General features: G+C 50.3%; 6 protein-coding genes across 6 annotated transcripts; 4 read left to right on the forward strand and 2 right to left on the reverse strand.

Moving 5' to 3' along the window:
- Positions 1-1031: 1031 nt before the first annotated feature.
- Positions 1032-2834, forward strand: FMAN_02806 (uncharacterized protein; the record flags this gene model as incomplete). The annotated part of the gene is made up of 5 exons (XM_041831545.1): positions 1032-1139; positions 1184-1528; positions 1586-1805; positions 1857-1939; positions 1989-2834. The coding sequence occupies 5 exons, from the start codon at positions 1032-1034 to the stop codon at positions 2832-2834; spliced, it is 1602 nt and encodes a 533-aa protein (XP_041682097.1).
- Positions 2835-3629: 795 nt separating this feature from the next.
- Positions 3630-9902, forward strand: FMAN_02807 (uncharacterized protein; the record flags this gene model as incomplete). The annotated part of the gene is made up of 2 exons (XM_041831546.1): positions 3630-3921; positions 3985-9902. 2 exons carry the CDS (start codon positions 3630-3632, stop codon positions 9900-9902), a joined length of 6210 nt encoding a protein of 2069 aa, XP_041682098.1.
- Positions 9903-10584: 682 nt separating this feature from the next.
- Positions 10585-12944, forward strand: FMAN_02808 (uncharacterized protein; the record flags this gene model as incomplete). The annotated part of the gene is made up of 2 exons (XM_041831547.1): positions 10585-12027; positions 12078-12944. The coding sequence occupies 2 exons, from the start codon at positions 10585-10587 to the stop codon at positions 12942-12944; spliced, it is 2310 nt and encodes a 769-aa protein (XP_041682099.1).
- Positions 12945-13736: 792 nt separating this feature from the next.
- On the forward strand, positions 13737-14950 carry FMAN_02809 (uncharacterized protein; the record flags this gene model as incomplete). Its single annotated transcript, XM_041831548.1, has 2 exons — positions 13737-14199; positions 14247-14950. The coding sequence occupies 2 exons, from the start codon at positions 13737-13739 to the stop codon at positions 14948-14950; spliced, it is 1167 nt and encodes a 388-aa protein (XP_041682100.1).
- A 21-nt stretch (positions 14951-14971) lies between these two features.
- On the reverse strand, positions 14972-16737 carry FMAN_02810 (uncharacterized protein; the record flags this gene model as incomplete). The annotated part of the gene is made up of 3 exons (XM_041831549.1): positions 14972-15140; positions 15187-16460; positions 16510-16737. 3 exons carry the CDS (start codon positions 16735-16737, stop codon positions 14972-14974), a joined length of 1671 nt encoding a protein of 556 aa, XP_041682101.1.
- A 449-nt stretch (positions 16738-17186) lies between these two features.
- On the reverse strand, positions 17187-18216 carry FMAN_02811 (uncharacterized protein; the record flags this gene model as incomplete). The annotated part of the gene is made up of 3 exons (XM_041831550.1): positions 17187-17671; positions 17728-17979; positions 18042-18216. 3 exons carry the CDS (start codon positions 18214-18216, stop codon positions 17187-17189), a joined length of 912 nt encoding a protein of 303 aa, XP_041682102.1.
- Positions 18217-18267: the final 51 nt, after the last annotated feature.

An 18267-nucleotide genomic window follows, 5' to 3' on the forward strand; every position in this document is an offset into this window, starting at 1 on the left:
TCTTCACCACATCAGTTAATCGCCTTCTTTTCCATCACCCGTTCGTCAACTGATCACCATACTCACAGTATGCGCTGTCGTGTCGCCTGCTCTCGTCGCTGACTCGTCTCATGTCGTGAGTGATTCAATCCTTGGCATTGTCTTAAGTTACTGAGCCTGGAGGTCATTTCAGGAGAGCCAATGGTTCGAGGTGTACTTCAGTCACTATCCGTGTGGCGCCGGGGCTAGCTCAATCAGGAGTATGCACGCACCGGCTCGGATGGCTGGATGGGTAAAGTCTTCATTCCCAATTCAGGTATCGCTTTGACCTCCACTGAGGACCAGTTGAGACGAACGAGTGTTTTGGTCATCGAAACACCCTTTGGAAATAGCATGTGAGACCTGAATCAACTAGGCACATATGAAACATTGAGATCTTGATTAAAGGATAATTCCATCTCCATCTAGTTTTGGTTTCAGTATATAACTTGGTGAGACTCAACCTCTCTATTCAAGGGAAATTAAATCGTTTGTCTGTTGCTCTGGTCGAACAAAAAGCATGCAGCCCAGGGGCGCTAAGAAAAGCCCACGTCTTGTGATGATTGAGTCGACCTCTTCTGCACGCACCCTCAACTCTGAAACACTTCGTTTATACGGAGTAAACTCTCAGCAGCTGTCTCACTCTCACCTGAGTAGTTTTCTCTTTAAGCATGAGATAACTCTATTTTCTGCTTAGATGCAGGACCTGACTCACTCTACTCTTGGGTGGTGGGATGAGATGCAGCTGATGGTATGCTGTACAAGCTAGACAAGTTATCTCAGCTAGCCTCAGGGGTCCTGGCCCAATTTGTACCTAGACTCGAGAGGCGCTGTTTGAGGCTTCACACCAGGAGAATAGGGTATTTTACAGGATAGCCTGGCTGCTGGCAAGATGAAGAGCTCCTTTTCGAGACGGAATGTTCCGGCTGCATTGTGCGCAGCTGAGTGTGAGGATCTCTGTTTCATTGTTTTCTGTGCTTTTTGGTGTTTTTATTATAGTGTTGGTCTACACAATGAAGCACTTATACGGCCTCTCGTGTATCGGCCTGTTGGGCTTGGCTGTCCTGACTACCGGAAAAGATGTCTCCTACGTGACTGACCTCGAAATCTTCACCTACTTGGTACGGCACCTGGGTAGAGCATCAGTGCGATACTGACCGTTTAGGCGCCATGTGTTTCCAGCGCAATCTCATACAATGTCGGCATGCAGACATACTCGACCATGTGCGGCGACTCAGAAACCGAATTGCAGAAATGCATCTGCTCGACTCGAATGGACGAAGTTGCCTCATCGATCTCGACCGATATAGAATACAGCTGCGGCTCCAGCGCGACGGAGGATCTGTCAAGTGCGTCTAAGCTGATGCAGAAGTACTGCAACCAGGAGGAACACATCACTTTCTTTTCGCCAACCAAGAATATCGTCGAGGCATATATAACAGATCTTCCCGAGTTGGCATATCTCCCGCCTTGCGCGCAGTCGGGATTATCCTACGCCGTGGTCAATATCGTATGAAAGCTTCCAAAGTCCAGTGATAGGGGCTTGGCCTGACTAACATGAATATAGGGGTCGTCAAGGTGCCCTGAAGCCGCCGAATTGAATGCGCCGTGTGTCTGTAACAAGAAAGATGTCGTTCGGGATATTACTTCAACACTTAGGAGTGCCGTGAAATACTCATGTTCTAACAACGGAGACGTCACTTCGGCCCAGAACTTCTACAGCGAATTCTGTCAGATGAACGACGGCACAACGTCCTTTGCGCCCCCGAAAGGGCCTCCTGGAGACAGTGAGTCTTGAATCATATCTCATGGAGTCATTCTAATGTTGCTATTGTCAGTGTCATACTACATCACAGCCATGCCTTATTTCAAGTCTCTCAACAAATGTGCCCAGTCCGGGATAGCTTCTGCAGTTATGGAGGTTAGTCTCAAAGTTTCGATACGCCATCATGTCTCTGATAACAGTGCAGCAAAGCTCCTGGCTATGTGGAGACGGTCCTCAAGAGCTGGCTTCATGCATCTGCATAAAATCAGGGATGTCAAAGATCATCTCTAGCAGTTTGACTGAGCGAGTCAAGGACTACTGCGATAGCACTCACATTGCCAACGTCACATCCGCCATCGACGTCTTTCGTTACTATTGCAGCGCCGCTGAGAGTTTGGTTGTTGCTACAGTCAGCCAATCAATCTTCCAGTCTTATCCGACTGCTAGTTCAGGAGCTGGCCCAAAGACAACAGGTCCAGGAATGACTGGTTCAGCTGGCGCAACTGCAACTTCCAGTTCGAACACTGCGAAACAGTCTGACCCTGGTCATGAGGATAAGGAGGAGGATGAATCGAAGACGAATATCGCACCGATTGCTGGAGGAGTTGCTGGCGCCGTCGTGGTGGCCGCTCTCGGCGCGGGGTTATTCCTCTGTATTCGAAGAAAGCGTCAACGTCAAGCCAAGGGCGAAGAACTCTCCAACAATGCCGACGGGCCTCCAGAATATACTGGACATCCAGAGCTCATGGGTAATAGTGCTTATATCAAGGGCCACACTGCACCGCCCATTGTTTCCGAATTGTCATCGACCACTTCTTTCAAACCGGAACTAGGCGGGGGGCAGAGCATTTCAGAGCTCCCTCCTAACCATGCACCCACAGCTGAGCTTCAAGCTCACCTTGCAAAGTCCAATTGGGGGCATTCACCAACACAATCAGAATATGTGTCACCAGTGAGTCCTGCGCCAGCATATTCTGGCCTTCATGGAATGGGTTTTCAGTCAGGGCCTGTGGAGGCTTATGAGCTGGATTCTAATATACGAAGTCGATAAAAGGATATTGATCTCCTCTATTCTTGCAATGGCTTCAAAAGCTGGCGTTATGGTTGCTCTTTGGCAATAGGAGTAATTTAATCACGGGTTGTTAATGGATACCAGACAGATTTCCAGTTTTGATGTTACCAGAAACCTGTAATTATATATGATCGAGCCTACTTTCCATTCTCTTTATATATTCGCACAAATTGTAGCCCAGATCTTGCTGTGTGCTACTGATTTTGAGTGAAAGGGATGGGTGAGACTTCAGATTATACACTCATGGGCCGCAGGCGCATTGGATCAATTAACATGATGTGGTTGCACTTTACAAGAGTAGTCCAAGGTTTTCTTCTGCTTCTTCTTCCCCCCCGCCCACAAGTGAGTAGAGCAGAGATGCATTAGGGGGGCTTTACCTACACTGCCTAATATCTGTAGTCAAGACTGCGTGTGATTGAGGCTCGGAGTGTAGGGTAAGCTCGTGGTGGGCGGAAAAACAGGGCGCCGTGCAATCGCAGCTTCCACCTGTGGGTGGCCCGTGCCCGTTGCTTCCCCAGTAGCAAACGTTGGCGTGTTGCATCTCAGCTTTGGAGCTCCAAATTTCCTACCTTAGTCTCTCCAACAACAAAGGCTCCATTTCCTTTGTCGGAGAATTTCATCAACGTCTTACCCTCATTTGTTGATCTGATAGACGCATATCGAAGCGACAACCGACACGGACTTGGGCTTCTTTTCGATTTGGCTTTTCCCCCCTCGAGCGCGCAGCTGCGGTAATGACGAGTATCGCGCTATTGACCTGATCCGACCTCGACCATGGCGGCCGCAGACGTGGACATTGGCTACGTCGCAGGCCACCTCGGCCTCGACCAGCCCGTTATCGCGTCTCTAACGACAGAACCGACCGTTGAGCTCGTCAACATTGTTCTGCAGGCTGTTGCAGCCAAAGCGCACGAGTTTGACACCCTCTATGCGGAAAAGCTCCAGACCGACATTGAACTGGAGAACGCGGTGCGCAGCTCTGAAACGCGATCGCAAACTTTCAAAGCTACTGCGGATAAGGCCCTCAAAGATGTTGAAGAGGCTAGGCAGCAGCTCAAGGACGAAGGTATGTTTTAACAGACTGTGCGAAACCAAGCCAGATGGTTGTTGACATTCGCTTGCCCCACAGAAACGAAGCGACAATCTCTCGAGAATGAACTTCAAGTTTTCAAATCTAAGAAATCGGATTACGATGCCGAGATCAAGGCCCTGAATGACAAGATCGAGACCCTTCAATCTTCGAACCGAACCAACTTGAGCATTATTGAATCCAACAACAAGCGCGATCAGACTATCACCGAAGAACTTACGAAGCAGCACCAGCGAAATGTCGAACTTTCTCGCGAGATCACTGCACTGCAACAATCGGAGCAGAATGCACGGGGCCAGCTCAATAGTGCCAAGTACCGAGAAGAATCCCTACAACAACAGCTCGATCTTGCCCGAAAGAACAGCGAATGGCTAGAGAATGAACTCAAGACAAAGAGCGAGGAGGGCCTCAAGTACCGAAAGGAAAAGGGTGCCCGTATTGCCGAGCTCCAGCGACAAAATGAAGACATTCAGTCTCAGGTTGACTCCTTAAAGAGAACAGAGCAACAGCTTCGCGATCGACTCGATGCCATGCAAGCCAAGGCGGATGACGCTTTGGTGAAGGTTCAGAACCAGGAGGGAACCTTTGCGCAGACAATCGAGAGCTATAAGCATGAGCTTGAAGCTCAAAAACGTTTGGTTGAGATGTCTAACCAGCTGAGCAAGAAACACCAAGAACGAGTGCATGATCTTGAACGTGAAAAGGAGCGACTTCGCGATAACTACGAGACCGAGCTCCGACGCGTTCGGGCCGAGCTTGAGCAAGAACGCCAGACCACGAGTGAGATGGAGGAACGCATTAACCAACTTCAGTCCGAAGTTGACGAGCTCCAGGCTCGTATGGAGCAGCACGCACCGCCACCCGAGTCTGCACCAGAAACCCCCCGTGCCAACGGCTCCTTGATGCGACCTTCCTCTCCATTCGCAACCCCGTCTATGCGAACAAAGGGTACGATAACCACCACCCAGGCCCTTGACCAGCTGTACCAAGTTAAGGGTCAACTGGCTACTGAAAAGCGTCGCAACGCTCAGCTTTCCGAGGAGCTCGACAATATGATGACTGCTCTAGAAGCAAAGGCCCCCGAGATCCAAGATCTTCAAACTGAAGCTGAACAGCTTCGTGAAGAGATTACTCGAATGTCAGAGTTGTCTCAAAACAGCTTCGAGGAACGAGACAAGGCAAAGCGAGCAGCAAGGAAAGCAGAGAGCGCACTCGCAACTTCACAATCTGAAACAAATATTCTGCGCACTCAACTTCGAGATCTTGGTACTCAGATCAACATGTTGTTGTTCCAGATCCACGCCATGGAGAAGGGCACTGACCAACTCACTGATGAAGAGACTTTCCGACTCCAACAACTACAGAAAGGAGAGATTTCAGAGGAGGCACTATCAGACATGTCCGACACTCACCAATTCATTACGCAGAAGCTGGTGGTGTTCAAGGATATTCAGTCTCTGCAGGCCAAGAACGAAGAGCTTCTTCGCATTACTCGGGAGCTTGCCAATCAACTCGAAAGCGAGGAAGCACTCGCCGAGAAGCACCAGGCCAAGCAAGACCACGACATGGTTGAGAAACTTCAGCAGGAACTTGGTCACATGACTGAGGAGGCGAGATCTATCAAGAAGACGATGGAGAGCTTCAAGACAGAGCGTGATATGTTCCGAAGGCTTTTGCAACAACGAGGTGTTCACGGTGATGAAGCATCTATGATGCGCAATTCAATTGCTGGTGGCGAGCGTTTGCCCTTGGCTAGTATTGAGGCAACCGAGCAAACCGAGGCCTTGAACGAGGCACTGCGCAAGCTTCAGTCTGAATACGACAACTACCGCGAGGCGCAGGACGGAGTTCGTAAGGATTTGCGCGATCAGATGGATGCTCTGTCAGCCGAACGAAACAGCCTACAGACCGACAAGGTTAAACTTCACGCCGAAGTCCGCCTTGAGTCTGAGAGGCGTGAAATGTTACAAACCAACTATGTGGCACTTCAAAGTGAGAACCGTGAACTCCAGAAGCGAGCGCAGACCTTGTCTGAGACCGCTGCTAAGCAAGATATTCGGACGCAACAGGTTGCTGAAGAGCTCATTGAAGCCAGAGGTTTGCTTGATAGCGTTCGCAACGAGACTGCGAACCTGAAGGCAGAGAAGAAGCTTTGGAAGGACATTCAGGATAGATTAAGCAAGGACAACGAGAGCCTTATTGAGGAAAAGAATCGACTCAACAATTTGTTAGCAACTCAGCAATCGATCGAAAATGAGCGCAACATGGCTGATTCGGAAGCCCGACGCAAAGCGCAGGCCAAGATTGAAAGCCTCGAACAGGAATTGAGCGATGCCCAAAGAAAGCTCACTTATGAAGCAGAGGAAACCAAAAAGTTGCAACTTAGGAAGGAGTTCGAGTCAAAGGAGTCACAGAAGCGAATCGACGAACTCATGGCAAGCCTGAGCCAGATTCGTGAGGAGCATGTCGCTGTTAAGACCAGCAGAGATCACCTTCAGGCTCGCGTTGATGAGCTGACGGTTGAGCTACGAAACGCTGAGGAACGAGCTGGAAGACTCCAACCCCGACCTACGCCCCGACCTGGAACTATTGAGGTTAGCGAGCAACAGCAGCAACTTGAAAACGAGATCCAGGATCTCAACGTCGAGATCTCCGACCTGAAGCGAAATTTGGACATGGCCAATACATATCTCGAGAACGCGAAGACCCAGGCTGAGCAGCTCAAAGAGCTCAGCCAGGCTAATGAAGAAGCGCTTGAGGATCTACGGGGATCACAAGAACAATACAGACAAGAGATGGAAGCCATCATTGAGGAAAAGGATGGGAAAATCAAGGAGCTTAGCCAGCGTGCAGAGGACTTATCGGCGGAGTTGTCTCGCTCTAACACCGAGCTCTCTAGCCTACGTGACTCCCAGGGTGAGGTTGCACGACGATATGAGGATGAGAAGTCCATATTACAAGAGGAGGTGAACCGACTGAAGGAGGAGAGCGCAAGGCATCTGGAGGCAACTCGCTTCCATCAGCAAGATCTACGTGCTCAAGCTGAAATCGCCTCCAAGGCTCAGCAAGACTACGAGCAGGAACTAGTGAAGCATGCTGAGGCTGCTAAGCTTGTTCAGCAACTACGAACTGAGTACAATACACTCAAGAGCGAGGCCGCATCGCTCAAGTCAGAAGCGGATTCTGCAAAGGTTACCCTTGCTCAAAGCGAAAGCTCTTGGGAGGAACGTCGACAGCAGCTGGAGCAGGAGATGACAGAACTTAAGACTCGAAGAGAAGATGTCAACTCCCAGAACAAGATTCTTCACCAACAACTAGAAGCCCTGACTACACAAGTTGCCGCGCTTCAACAGAAGCGAAGTGGTGGAGAAGAGGAGGACGAAAGAATGTCGCCGGTTCCCCTGGGAGATGCCAGTGATGGTCTGCGGGAACTCAACGGTTACCTCCGAAGAGAGAAGGAGATTCTCGAGGTTCAGTATGATCTCAAGGCTCAAGAGGCCAAGCGACTTCAGCAACAACTTGAGTATACCCAGTCACAGCTAGACGAGGCACGTCTCAAACTTGACCAAGAACGCACACAGGCTGCTCAGAGTGGTCGCACTTCAATGACACACCAGGACCTCATGGAGAAGCTCAATGAGCTCAATATCTACCGCGAAAGCAGTATGACATTGCGCAACGAGAATCAGCAACTCAAGGACCAGATCGGTGAGAAAAACAAGAAGATTGAAGAGATGGAGGCCCGTATCCAACCCCTGGAGGCTGAAATCGACACGCTCAAGACTCAGAAGTCTTTCCTCGAGGATGAAATCAAGCAAATCCAAGAGGATCGCGACCGATGGCAAAAGCGCACTGAGGGAATTCTGACCAAGTATGGACGAGTTGACCCCGCTGAGATGGAGCAGCTTAAGGAGAAGATCACCGAGTTGGAAACTGAACGTGATGCTTTGAAGCAAGGTGAGGAGCCCCTGAAGGCCAAGATCACCGAACTCGAGACTACCATGGAGAGTGAGCGAAACAACTGGAGTACCACGCGCGCCAAGATTGTTGAGCAGGCCAAGGAACGATCAAGGAAACTTACCGGAGAGAAGAACGAAGCCATCCAGCGTGCCAATCAACTGCAAGAGAGCTTGGACAAAGCTACAAGTGAGCTCGAAGGCACCAAGAAGGAGGCAGAGGAATCAAGAAACCAGAAGTCTGAGCTTGAACAACAAATACAAAACTTCCAGAAGGAGGTTGAGCAATTACGACAACAGGCTCAGACTGCAAACTCTACCCCTACTCCTGCCCAACCCGCCCATCCTGCTGAAGCTTCCGTATCTTCCGACGTTGTTGCTCAGCTTGAGCAACAGCTTGCCGATGCTCGTAAGGAGCTCGAGGCCATCAATGGGCAGAAGCAAAGTGCAGAGCAACAGCTTGAATCTCTCCGCAATGAGTTGCAGACTGCTATCTCTGAGCGTGATGAGGCGACAAAGAAGCTCCAAGAGGCCACTGTCAATGCTTCTGCCCAAACTACCGATCAGACCCCTGCAGAGCCCGTAGCTGCCGATTCCACAGAGCAGCCTGCTTCAAGCATCTCTGACGAAGAGAAGAAGGCTTTGGAAGAAAGAGTTGCAGCTGCCGAGGCTAAGGCTGCAGAGTTTGAACAGAAGGCCAATGAGGTTGAGACAAGGATTCAAACTACTATCAAAGAACGTTCCGACAGGATGCGGGATACCCTGAACGCCAAGCTGAGGGAGAGTCGAAGCAAGATGGAAGAGGAATACAAGAAGAAGGATGAGGATCTCAAGCTCAAGTTCGAGCAAGAAAAGCAGATCTGGCTCGCCGAGAACCCCACAGCCAGGAACGCTGATGTCACCAAGACCGAGCCTGTAGATCAACCCCCTGCAACACCGGCCAAAGCAGAAGCCCCTGCTGTGCCTGCAACACCTTCATCCGTTGGACAAACCGATCTGTCTCAGCTCGATGATACTGGCATTCGACAATTCTTGGCGACTAACCCTACAGTTAAGAATATTGTTGCCGCCAACATCAAGAAGAAGCTTGAGATAGAAAGCTCCAAACTCAAAGCGGAGCTGGAATCAACAATCAAAACCGAGTATGAACCCAAGATTGCCGCAGCTAGGGATCAAGCCCAGCTCATGGAGTCAAAGAAGTCAACTCTACGCATCAACATGGCTGAGAACAAGCTGAGAGCAGCCAATGCCAAGATTAGTGTAGTCGAGAAGGCTGTTTCCGAGACTCCTCAGAAGCCCGTGGTTGAGGTTTGGGAAGTGGCCAAGGTTGCTGTGGCTCCCCCGGCAACACCGGCTGTGGCAAAACCTACTCCGGCCAGACAGGGTTCGGTTGCGGGCGTGCCTCCATCACCATCCCCTGCGACACCTGCAGCTGGTGCTAAGGCTGCCCAGGGGACACCAGCTGCAACTCCGGCGGGACAACAACAACAAGCAGGCTCAGACACTAAGCCAGCGCAGGCGGCAGGGGCAGCCCCGGCTACCAGTGGAATTCCCGGTCCCAAGACGAACAATCCGTTCGCTGTTCCAGCTAACGCTACAACAGCGGCTGCACCAAACCCATTTGCGACTAAGAATGAAAATGGTGTAGCACCCGCTGCTAAGCCAGGTCAGCAACAGACGCAGGCACCGCAGCAGGCACCGCAGCAGCAAGGACAACAACAAAGCCAACAGCAGGGACAACAGCCAGTCCGATCTGGCATCCCTATGCCTCGTGGTGGCGGACGCGGAAGGGGTGGAGCTTATGTGCCTCCTGGCCAACGTGCAGCCAGTGGACCTCAAGAGGGTGGACATGGTAACGCTGGCCGTGGAGGGCGAGGAGGCCGTGGTGGTGGACGCGGTGGTATGAACCCCAGTGCCAACGATTTTCAGCCTGGCAACAAGCGGCCACGAGGAGATTCGGAAGTTGGTGGAGGAGCCAAACGAGCACGCGGAGCGCATTAGTAAAGCGCTGGGGTTGGGATATTTGAAATGTACAACATGAAAAGGGCATGTAATTATTGTGTTTTGGCCATTAAAGGGGATGAGAGAATGGATGACGGTTCATTTGGGAGTGTTACAACAGCATTATTATGTCTCATATACTTATTGGGTTCCTAAATGGAAAAAGAAATACATTTCCTTGTTTTACAATCTGAAGTCTTTTGTTGTCTAACGCTAGAATATAGGTGATTGATTGACTACAATGAGAATTATTATGAGAATAGTCTTAGTGGTGACTCTATTCAAAGTATGCTTAGGGTGAGACTAGAGTATCATAGTAGTATACGGCCGACTTCGCGTCATAAGGTCGTCTTGAAAACCCGCTTATCTCATCTCATTATTGCAACCGTGGAAGTCAGAAGTATAAGTATCACTCCAGAGAACCGAAGAAATCTCCAGCGACTCATGTCCTGTTGTTGTTGTTGTTGTTGTTGGTGGGGTATCGGCGGATCGGCAACAGCTTTTGCCGATAGCGATGAGCTAAGAAAAAGTTCGGAGGAAAACAAAAAATTGGGGACCTTCGTACAGACTTCGAGGTCAAACTCGACAACAGAAACCCCGTTCAGCCGACTCACCCAATAGAAAGAAACGGCGGAAAGCGAAACGGATATCGCCTTGACAAGAGGCGACTCGAATTTATTCAATGGTTCCCCCTTCGAAGAAGCGCAAGCTTCCAACTGCGACTGGTCCCGCCTCCAAACGATCAAAGAACATCTCCAAGAAGAAATCCGGTGGAAAAGAATCGCGCCGAGCTGTCGACGCTACAGCCCTCGCTTGGTCCTCGGTAGGCGAGGACTTTGGAGGACTAGAGGTTATCGAGGGCGTGGACGTGGTCAAGGATGGTAGCAAAGTGCAATTCCTCGTGGCCGGCGACAAGAGCAACATAATCGATCCTCAACAAGAAGTTCTCGATGGGGACGAATCTTTTGAAGGGTTTGGCGACGACCCTTTGGAGGTCGGGGATATCGATTCCGGCGAAGCTGGCAGTGGTCAAGGTGGCTTGGAGAGCGAGAAGCCTCAAGGGAAGAATAAGGGCAAGGCTGGGCAAGGGAAAGCAGAACAAGAAAAGACGAAGAAGAACAAAAACAAAAACAAATTGGATGGGAAGAACAGTGGCGCCGAAAAAGAAGACGAGCAGCTGGACAAGGCCTCGAAAGTCGTACAAAAGTCCTCTGCACGCGGGGGCAACACGTTCGGCGCGTTGGCCGATGCGAACGACTACGCAGACCAAGAAGACGTCGACATGGCGGCCTGGGTTCCTCTGAACCTATCGCCTCAAATTCTCTCAGCCATCGCGAAACTCAAGTTTACCAAGCCGACTTTGATTCAGGAGAAGACGATTCCCGAGATTCTGGCTGGCGATGACGTTATTGGCAAGGCACAGACAGGTTCAGGAAAGACTTTGGCTTTCGGTATTCCCATGGTTGAGCGCTGGTTGGAGTTGCAAGAGCAGGGTGTCAAGAGAACTGGTCCTATGGCTGTGGTACTTTCTCCTACACGAGAATTGGCCAAGCAATTGGGTGATCATCTCAAGGCACTCTGTGACGGTCTTCCCAGCGCGCCGTACGTGTGTGTTGTGACAGGTGGTCTCAGTATTCAGAAACAGCAGCGACAATTGGAGAAGGCTGAGATTGTTATCGGCACACCAGGTCGCTTATGGGAGGTTCTTAGTGGCGATAGGGCTTTGCAAAGCAAATTCGCCAAGATCAAGTTCCTTGTCGTCGACGAAGCTGATCGACTCTTTAAAGTTGGTCAATTCAAGGAGGCAGAGGATATTATTGGTGCTCTAGATGGGAAAAGCCCGGGCGACGATGCAGAGAGCTCAGATGAGGACGAGGAGGAAGATGAAGAGGACGAAGAGAGCAGTGCACGACAGACATTGGTCTTCTCGGCAACTTTCGACAAGGACCTTCAGACCAAATTGGCAGGAAAGGGCAAATCTACAGGAAGTGATGAGGAGAAGATGGCTTATCTGATGAAATGCCTGAAATTCAGGGGTGAGCCTAAATTCATCGATGTCAACCCCGTAAGCCAGATGGCTCAGGGGTTGAAGGAAGGACTTATTGAATGTGGTGCTATGGAAAAGGTGAGTTTTGAGAATAAGCAAGACATGCACAGCATGCTAACTTTGTACAGGATCTTTATCTATACACCGTTCTCCTTCTCAACCCCGGTCGCCGTACTCTCGTCTTCACCAACTCTATCTCTGCTGTTCGCCGTCTAACACCGCTTCTCTCGAATCTTAACCTCACAGCGCTGCCTCTGCACTCCCAAATGGCACAAAAGGCGCGCCTTCGTTCACTTGAGCGTTTCACTGCTGCTCGCAATTCTCTTCTCATTGCCACCGATGTTGCCGCCCGTGGTCTCGATATCAAGCAGGTTGACCAGGTTCTGCACTACCATGTCCCCCGATCTGCGGATACTTACATCCACCGATCTGGTCGTACAGCTCGTGGCGAGTCTAGTGGCGTGAGTGTGATTCTGTGCTCACCTGACGAAGTCCTCCCTACTCGACGTCTTGCAAGCAAAGTCCACGCCGAGCGTAGCTCGGGTGCAAAGAGAGAGCACTTTATTCAGACTCTCCTTATTGATAGAAAGATGGCATCGCGTCTCAAGCCCCGCGTGGACCTGGCCAAAAAGATCGCCGATACTGTACTAGCCAAGGAAAAGGCCCACAGCGACGATACATGGCTACGAAATGCAGCTGATGAACTTGGAGTAGAATACGACTCTGAAGATCTCGAGGCTGTCAATGCAAGTGGTGGCAAGGGGGGTCGAGGTGGTGGACGAAGGAGAAAGGAGCAGGCAGCCAAGAGCCTGTCCAAGGCCGAAATGGGTGCTTTGAAGGCTCAACTGAGAGAGGAGTTGAGCAGAAGAGTGAACCTGGGTGTTAGCGAGAGGTATATCACGGGTGGAAGAGTGGACGTTGGTGCTCTTTTGAGAGAAGGGAAGAACGGGGGCATTTTCCTGGGAAATACAGATGGATTGGGGTTTGACTTGTAGTTATAGAGAGCGTGTTTGAGCATGGGCCTATGAATGGCAACAATGCTAAGTTATAATGCATCTATCAAATAACAAAAGTTCTGTTCACACTATTGAGCTATTGGCATGTTTCAGCCAGTATAACCCTAAGACCCAAAAAGACAAGCTATTAGTATGCAACTGAGAAGCGAGTCAATATTTATTTTTCTCTATCGAAAGTAAATAGTAGACACTGCCCACAAGATTGGTCGTTCTCTTTGAGCCGCGCAACCGCGGGCAACTCAAAGTTGCCCGCGGATTTTGACTGTGGGGATGCCAGGCGATAATAGACTGCCATGCATATGTAAGTGCCCGAACAAGTCACAAATCAAAAGGGATGGTAGATTTGGGGCTCTGTATAGATGAGAAGACGCATTTTGCAAGACCAGATGTAGCATTGATCTGTGACATGGGGGTGAGTGTGAAGCACTATCCTAGAGAAACAGTTTCATGAGAGATAGAAAGTCAAGACATTCATAGTTCATTGTACAGTCAAAGAATTGGAGTAGATCCCGAGCTACGTCCAGAGAGTTAAGATCCACAACATCTTTTACGACCCGGTCTCACAATTGGGACTGACACATCCCCGCGGGAAACTCCAGATCAACACTCACCACAGAGATAACGAACGCAGAGCAGCAACACATAGATTCCCCTCACTGAATGTGGGGTATAAAATACGTGTAAACTACATAAATATAAAAAGCCCCTGATAGTCCATTGAAAGTAATCTCCTACCTCACTCACCATCAAACACAGCGTCACAAGCCCAAAATGCCTTCCCTAACAACCCCCGAATCCCCATTCACACCAAAGGTCCAAGCCAAGTTGCTTGCTAGCCGGGAGAACGCCTCTCGTGACTTCCGCTCAGATGTCGTTACCGTCCCCATCGAGGAGATGATGACATCTATTCTCGAGGCCTCGGTAAACGACGACATCTACGACCCTGAAGGTGACCCTTCTGTCAAGGCTCTGGAGGCTCGACTTGTCGAGTTGACGGGCATGGAGGCTGCTCTATGGGCTGTTTCTGGTACTCAGGGGAACCAAATTTGTTTGCGAACACATCTTACCCAGCCACCGCATAGTGTGCTGCTAGATCATAGGGCACATGTGCATTGTTGGGAGAGTGGTGCTCTGCCAGTGATTTCACAGGCGAGTGTCACGACGGTTCATGCAAAGAGCGGAGTGCATCTGACGTTGGAGGACGTTCAGAAGAACATCATCGCTGATGGGAACAGTATGTTGATTCGTCTTAAAGTATGATATACGTAACTAACTTGATAGTTCACTTCCCACCTACAAGGGTGGTATCTCTAGAGAATACACTCTCGGGCACTATTCTGCCACTTGCTGATGCCCAAGCCATCTCAAACTATGTCCGTTCATTCCCTGTACCGGAAGGCCAGAAGCCCATTGCCATGCATCTAGACGGAGCTCGTGTCTTTGACGGTGTCATCGGAGAAGGTGTTGACCTCAAGGCCTACACAGCCTGCTTTGACAGTATATCTATCTGTCTAGCCAAAGGTATCGGTGCCCCAATGGGCAGCGTCATCCTCGGCAAGAAGCCCTTCATTGAGCGGGCGAAGTGGTTCAGGAAGATGTTGGGAGGAGGAACTCGACAGCCGGGTATGATGGCCGCTGCAGCTCTGTCTGCGCTCGAGTACAGCATCCCGAGGTTTCCGTCTGTGCATGCCATGACGAAAGATGCTGCTGCGAGACTCGAAGCAGTGGGATACAAGTTCACACTCCCTGTCCAGACCAACATGATTCTGCTAGATCTGGAAGCCGCTGGCATCCCACCCGCGGCATTCGTTGAGTACTGCGCAAATGAGGATGTCTCGGTCTTCCCCATGGCCAGGCTCGTGTTTCATCATCAGACGTCTGAGGTGGCTGTTGATAAGTTGGTGACGGCGCTGACGAGGTTGATGGAGGATAAGCGTAACGGGGTGACTCTTAATGACGGAGAGGCCCATGGCGGGTACAGTTAGATTTTGCAATAGCCGACTCAATCATGTTGATTTCTTTCGTCGAATTTCGATGCATGCGTCCAGGGGAGGAATGATAGTGGCGCCCATCCATTGGGGCTTTGGTCGTTTCTCGAGAGTCTTGATGTCGTAGTTGAGAAGGAATGCAGCCATGATGAGCTTGAGCTCATGAGCAACGAAGAATCTGCCAGGGCTTCACAACGTTAGCAGTAAAACTCATAGATATCTATGAGACTTACCAAGCATGTCGGCCGTGACCAAAAGCCAGGTGAGCATCACTAGTTGTCACCATTCCCAATCCTCTTATCTTCTTAGCCTCTTCGTCCCTTTCTTGCTTCTCCTCAGCCGACTTGGCCTCCCACTCTTCACGGACCCGTGAGTATCGCCAGGGATCATAGCTCATGGCGTCCTCATAAATCTCGTCATCGTGGTGCGTTCCTTGCAAGTTGACCGTCACGAATGCCCCGCGCGGCAAAGTCCATCCGTAGTCAGGGTGATGCAGACCTTCTGGTGCAATAACCTGTCGCTCGATGAGGTTGGCGGCAAAGTTACTTACACGCTGGGATTCGCGGATGGATGAGTCGACGCGAACTAGGGAGGAAAGGGCCTGTTTCGTCCAGTGGCCTTCAGACGGCTTGTGTTCGAGGATCTCGTTGCGCAGTGTTTCAAGAACAGATGGTGGAGAAGACAGAAAATCCAGCATCCAAGATTGACCTGTCAAGACGGTTGTGTGGATAGCAGCAAAGTTGATTGGTAAGAGCCGCTTAGAGATGACAACGGGATTAAGCTCAAAGGGCTTCTTCTCCGCCATCGCAAGACGAATATCCCAAGTGATGAAGTCCTCTGGAGGCGTGTAGTTCTTCATCTCAGGATCGCCAGCCTCCTGGCGCTGCATATCTTTCAAGCGCTGTTCAATGATCGGCAGTAGGACACGGGATGCTTTGCGCCAATGGAGATAGTTTGGTATGGTGATCAGACGGCCAATAATCGGATGGAGAACTTGAGGGAAGCCATGTAGCAAGAAGCTGTTCATTACGACGTTGTCAGTGAAGCTCACCATTGGCTTCAAGATGTCAGGGTTTTGACATGCTGGGTTGCCAACGAGAAGACGGTTCGTAACGCGAGGGACAATCGCAAGCCAAAGATCCCAGAGATTGACCTTGGTGTAGCCTTCGCCGTCGACATTTTTGGGGTCTTTCTCGGCAGCTGCTTTCATCATGGTCTCTAGCGCATGCTCAACAGCACCGTTGACTTCGTCTTCGACTGCTGGTATCGCTGATGACAAGTTACGGGCGAGATACTTGTGCATGACGCGGTTCGCAAAGGGCTCCGCGGCGAGGTCTTTTCCGAGGAAGTTATACTCTGTGTAGAGGATCTTGTCGTGGGCGTGGGATGCTGAGAGGATTCGATCGGGCTGGTCCATCATCCAGGCGATCTGAGAACGGGGGAGGATGACGTCTGGAGGACGCGATATGGGCGCTGGAGCAATAAATGGAAGGCCATTTTTGCCATACTATTTCTCTTAGAAAACGAGTGGTGGTAGTGTGGGTTGGAGGGGTTACCTTTTCGTAGCCTTCGCCAATCCAGGCTTGGTGTTGAGTGAAGTAGGCGAGACTGTTTCTGATTCTAGAGAACCATTTCTCTGAGCTGTGACCAAGAACTGGAATTTCAGAAGGATAACGCGGTTGAGTGAGCAGATCGACAATGAACGATGCGAGCAAGAAGAGAGAGCCGAAGAGAAAGACGCGAATGAAGGTGACTTCAGTCAATATGTCGCCCAGAACAGTCATGATGATACTTCTCCAGAGAAGATCCGATGAATTGACAAGAATATATTTACACAAGATACAAAAGGAACAGAAACAAGAGGCACAGCCAGGCTACGCTACCTAGATAAAAACCTCTCTCCCTACCTAGCCAAGCGCCACTTCTTATCGACGCAGCTGAACCTAGAGCTAATGGTAATGCCATCATGTTGATAAGTCAATTGTCATCCCGAGGTACTTCCCCATGAAGCTATGTACCGCAGCAGTTAGTCCCGTGTATTTTCCTTGGAATGCATCATGTTAGTTTGAGACATGTCTTGTCCGTCTCAGGCCCAGCTGAGGAATTGGGTGATTGGCTGGTGTATGCGCTAAGCTTTCGATTTACAGGGGGAGGTTCTAGCCGCAGGGGGGCACTATTCTATTTTAGCATCAGAATCTCATGATCCGATGCTAGCAAATCTCCTATCCTTAACTCAAACATTGTGTTCAGACGATAGGCTCTGCATGGTATCGAGTCTCTTTCTCCCCGATCCTCCTCCCATCTTGACCAGCTCGAGTCCGTTCGTGATGCTTCTCTCTCCCCTGATCAGGAGTCCGATCTCGCCAGGATGGAACCAGTTCATCCATACCAACACCAGCAGCATCAGCATGCCATCAAACACAAATACCCAAACCTCGCTGCGCATCAAGTGCCCATCATTTCCTTCGATGAACTCAACCACCCTGAACAAACTCCTCACCCAGATCAGAATTCCTGTGACGTAGAGTGTCGTGAGATATGTCTGCCACCTTACGCGAGATTCTAAGGATCTCGGGGTGGGGTCCCGACGCATTCGAATGTGGAACACCGCGCTTACGATGATGAAGCAACCAAAGAAGAAGAGCTGAACGAAAAGACCTCCAACGATGATTTTTTCGCCCATTTTGCTGAGATCTGCAATAGCCATGAGTCCGCCCCCTGAAAAGTCAGCATCTCCATCCATCATTCATTCACACAAGGACGAGCCCTCATACCTGATGATTGAAGCATAAACGATGCAACATCTCCAAATACAAAGATCTTGGTGAGCCACTTCCGTCGGATCAACGAGTGGTGTTCACCCTCCGTCAAGAGAATAATTCTTCCCAAGATCATGTAAATCGACGCGGCAAAGAGCGCAGGCGCAATGAGAATCAAGACACTCTGCATGATGTAGGGTCCCATCGTCCAGCACCCCGGCTCTTCGTTTGTGTTCAAAACCCGCCCGATATATCCGATAACCTCGCCTGGGTACCCTTGGTTAGTTCGGCGTCCTTGTACCGCCAATCGGAATGTGGGCAAAACGTACAGACTCCGCCCAAAACTAATGGGATTAAATACCATGTTCTTGTTCGCCAGAGTTGAAAGACATGGAGGAGCGTCGTTATCGCGAAGAGAACTACAAACACAATGTTTGCCTCCTTTGACGGCACAAATCGATAGAATGCCCAAACGGCATCCTTGTAGTTGGGGTTGCAGTCCATATTAACCACCCGACTAGTGTTTCCGACGAACAGTCAAGGTTTAGATAGAGT

Source organism: Fusarium mangiferae (genome assembly GCF_900044065.1).
Source record: "Fusarium mangiferae strain MRC7560 genome assembly, contig: FMAN_scaffold006, whole genome shotgun sequence".
In the NCBI taxonomy this organism is placed as follows: domain Eukaryota; kingdom Fungi; phylum Ascomycota; class Sordariomycetes; order Hypocreales; family Nectriaceae; genus Fusarium; species Fusarium mangiferae.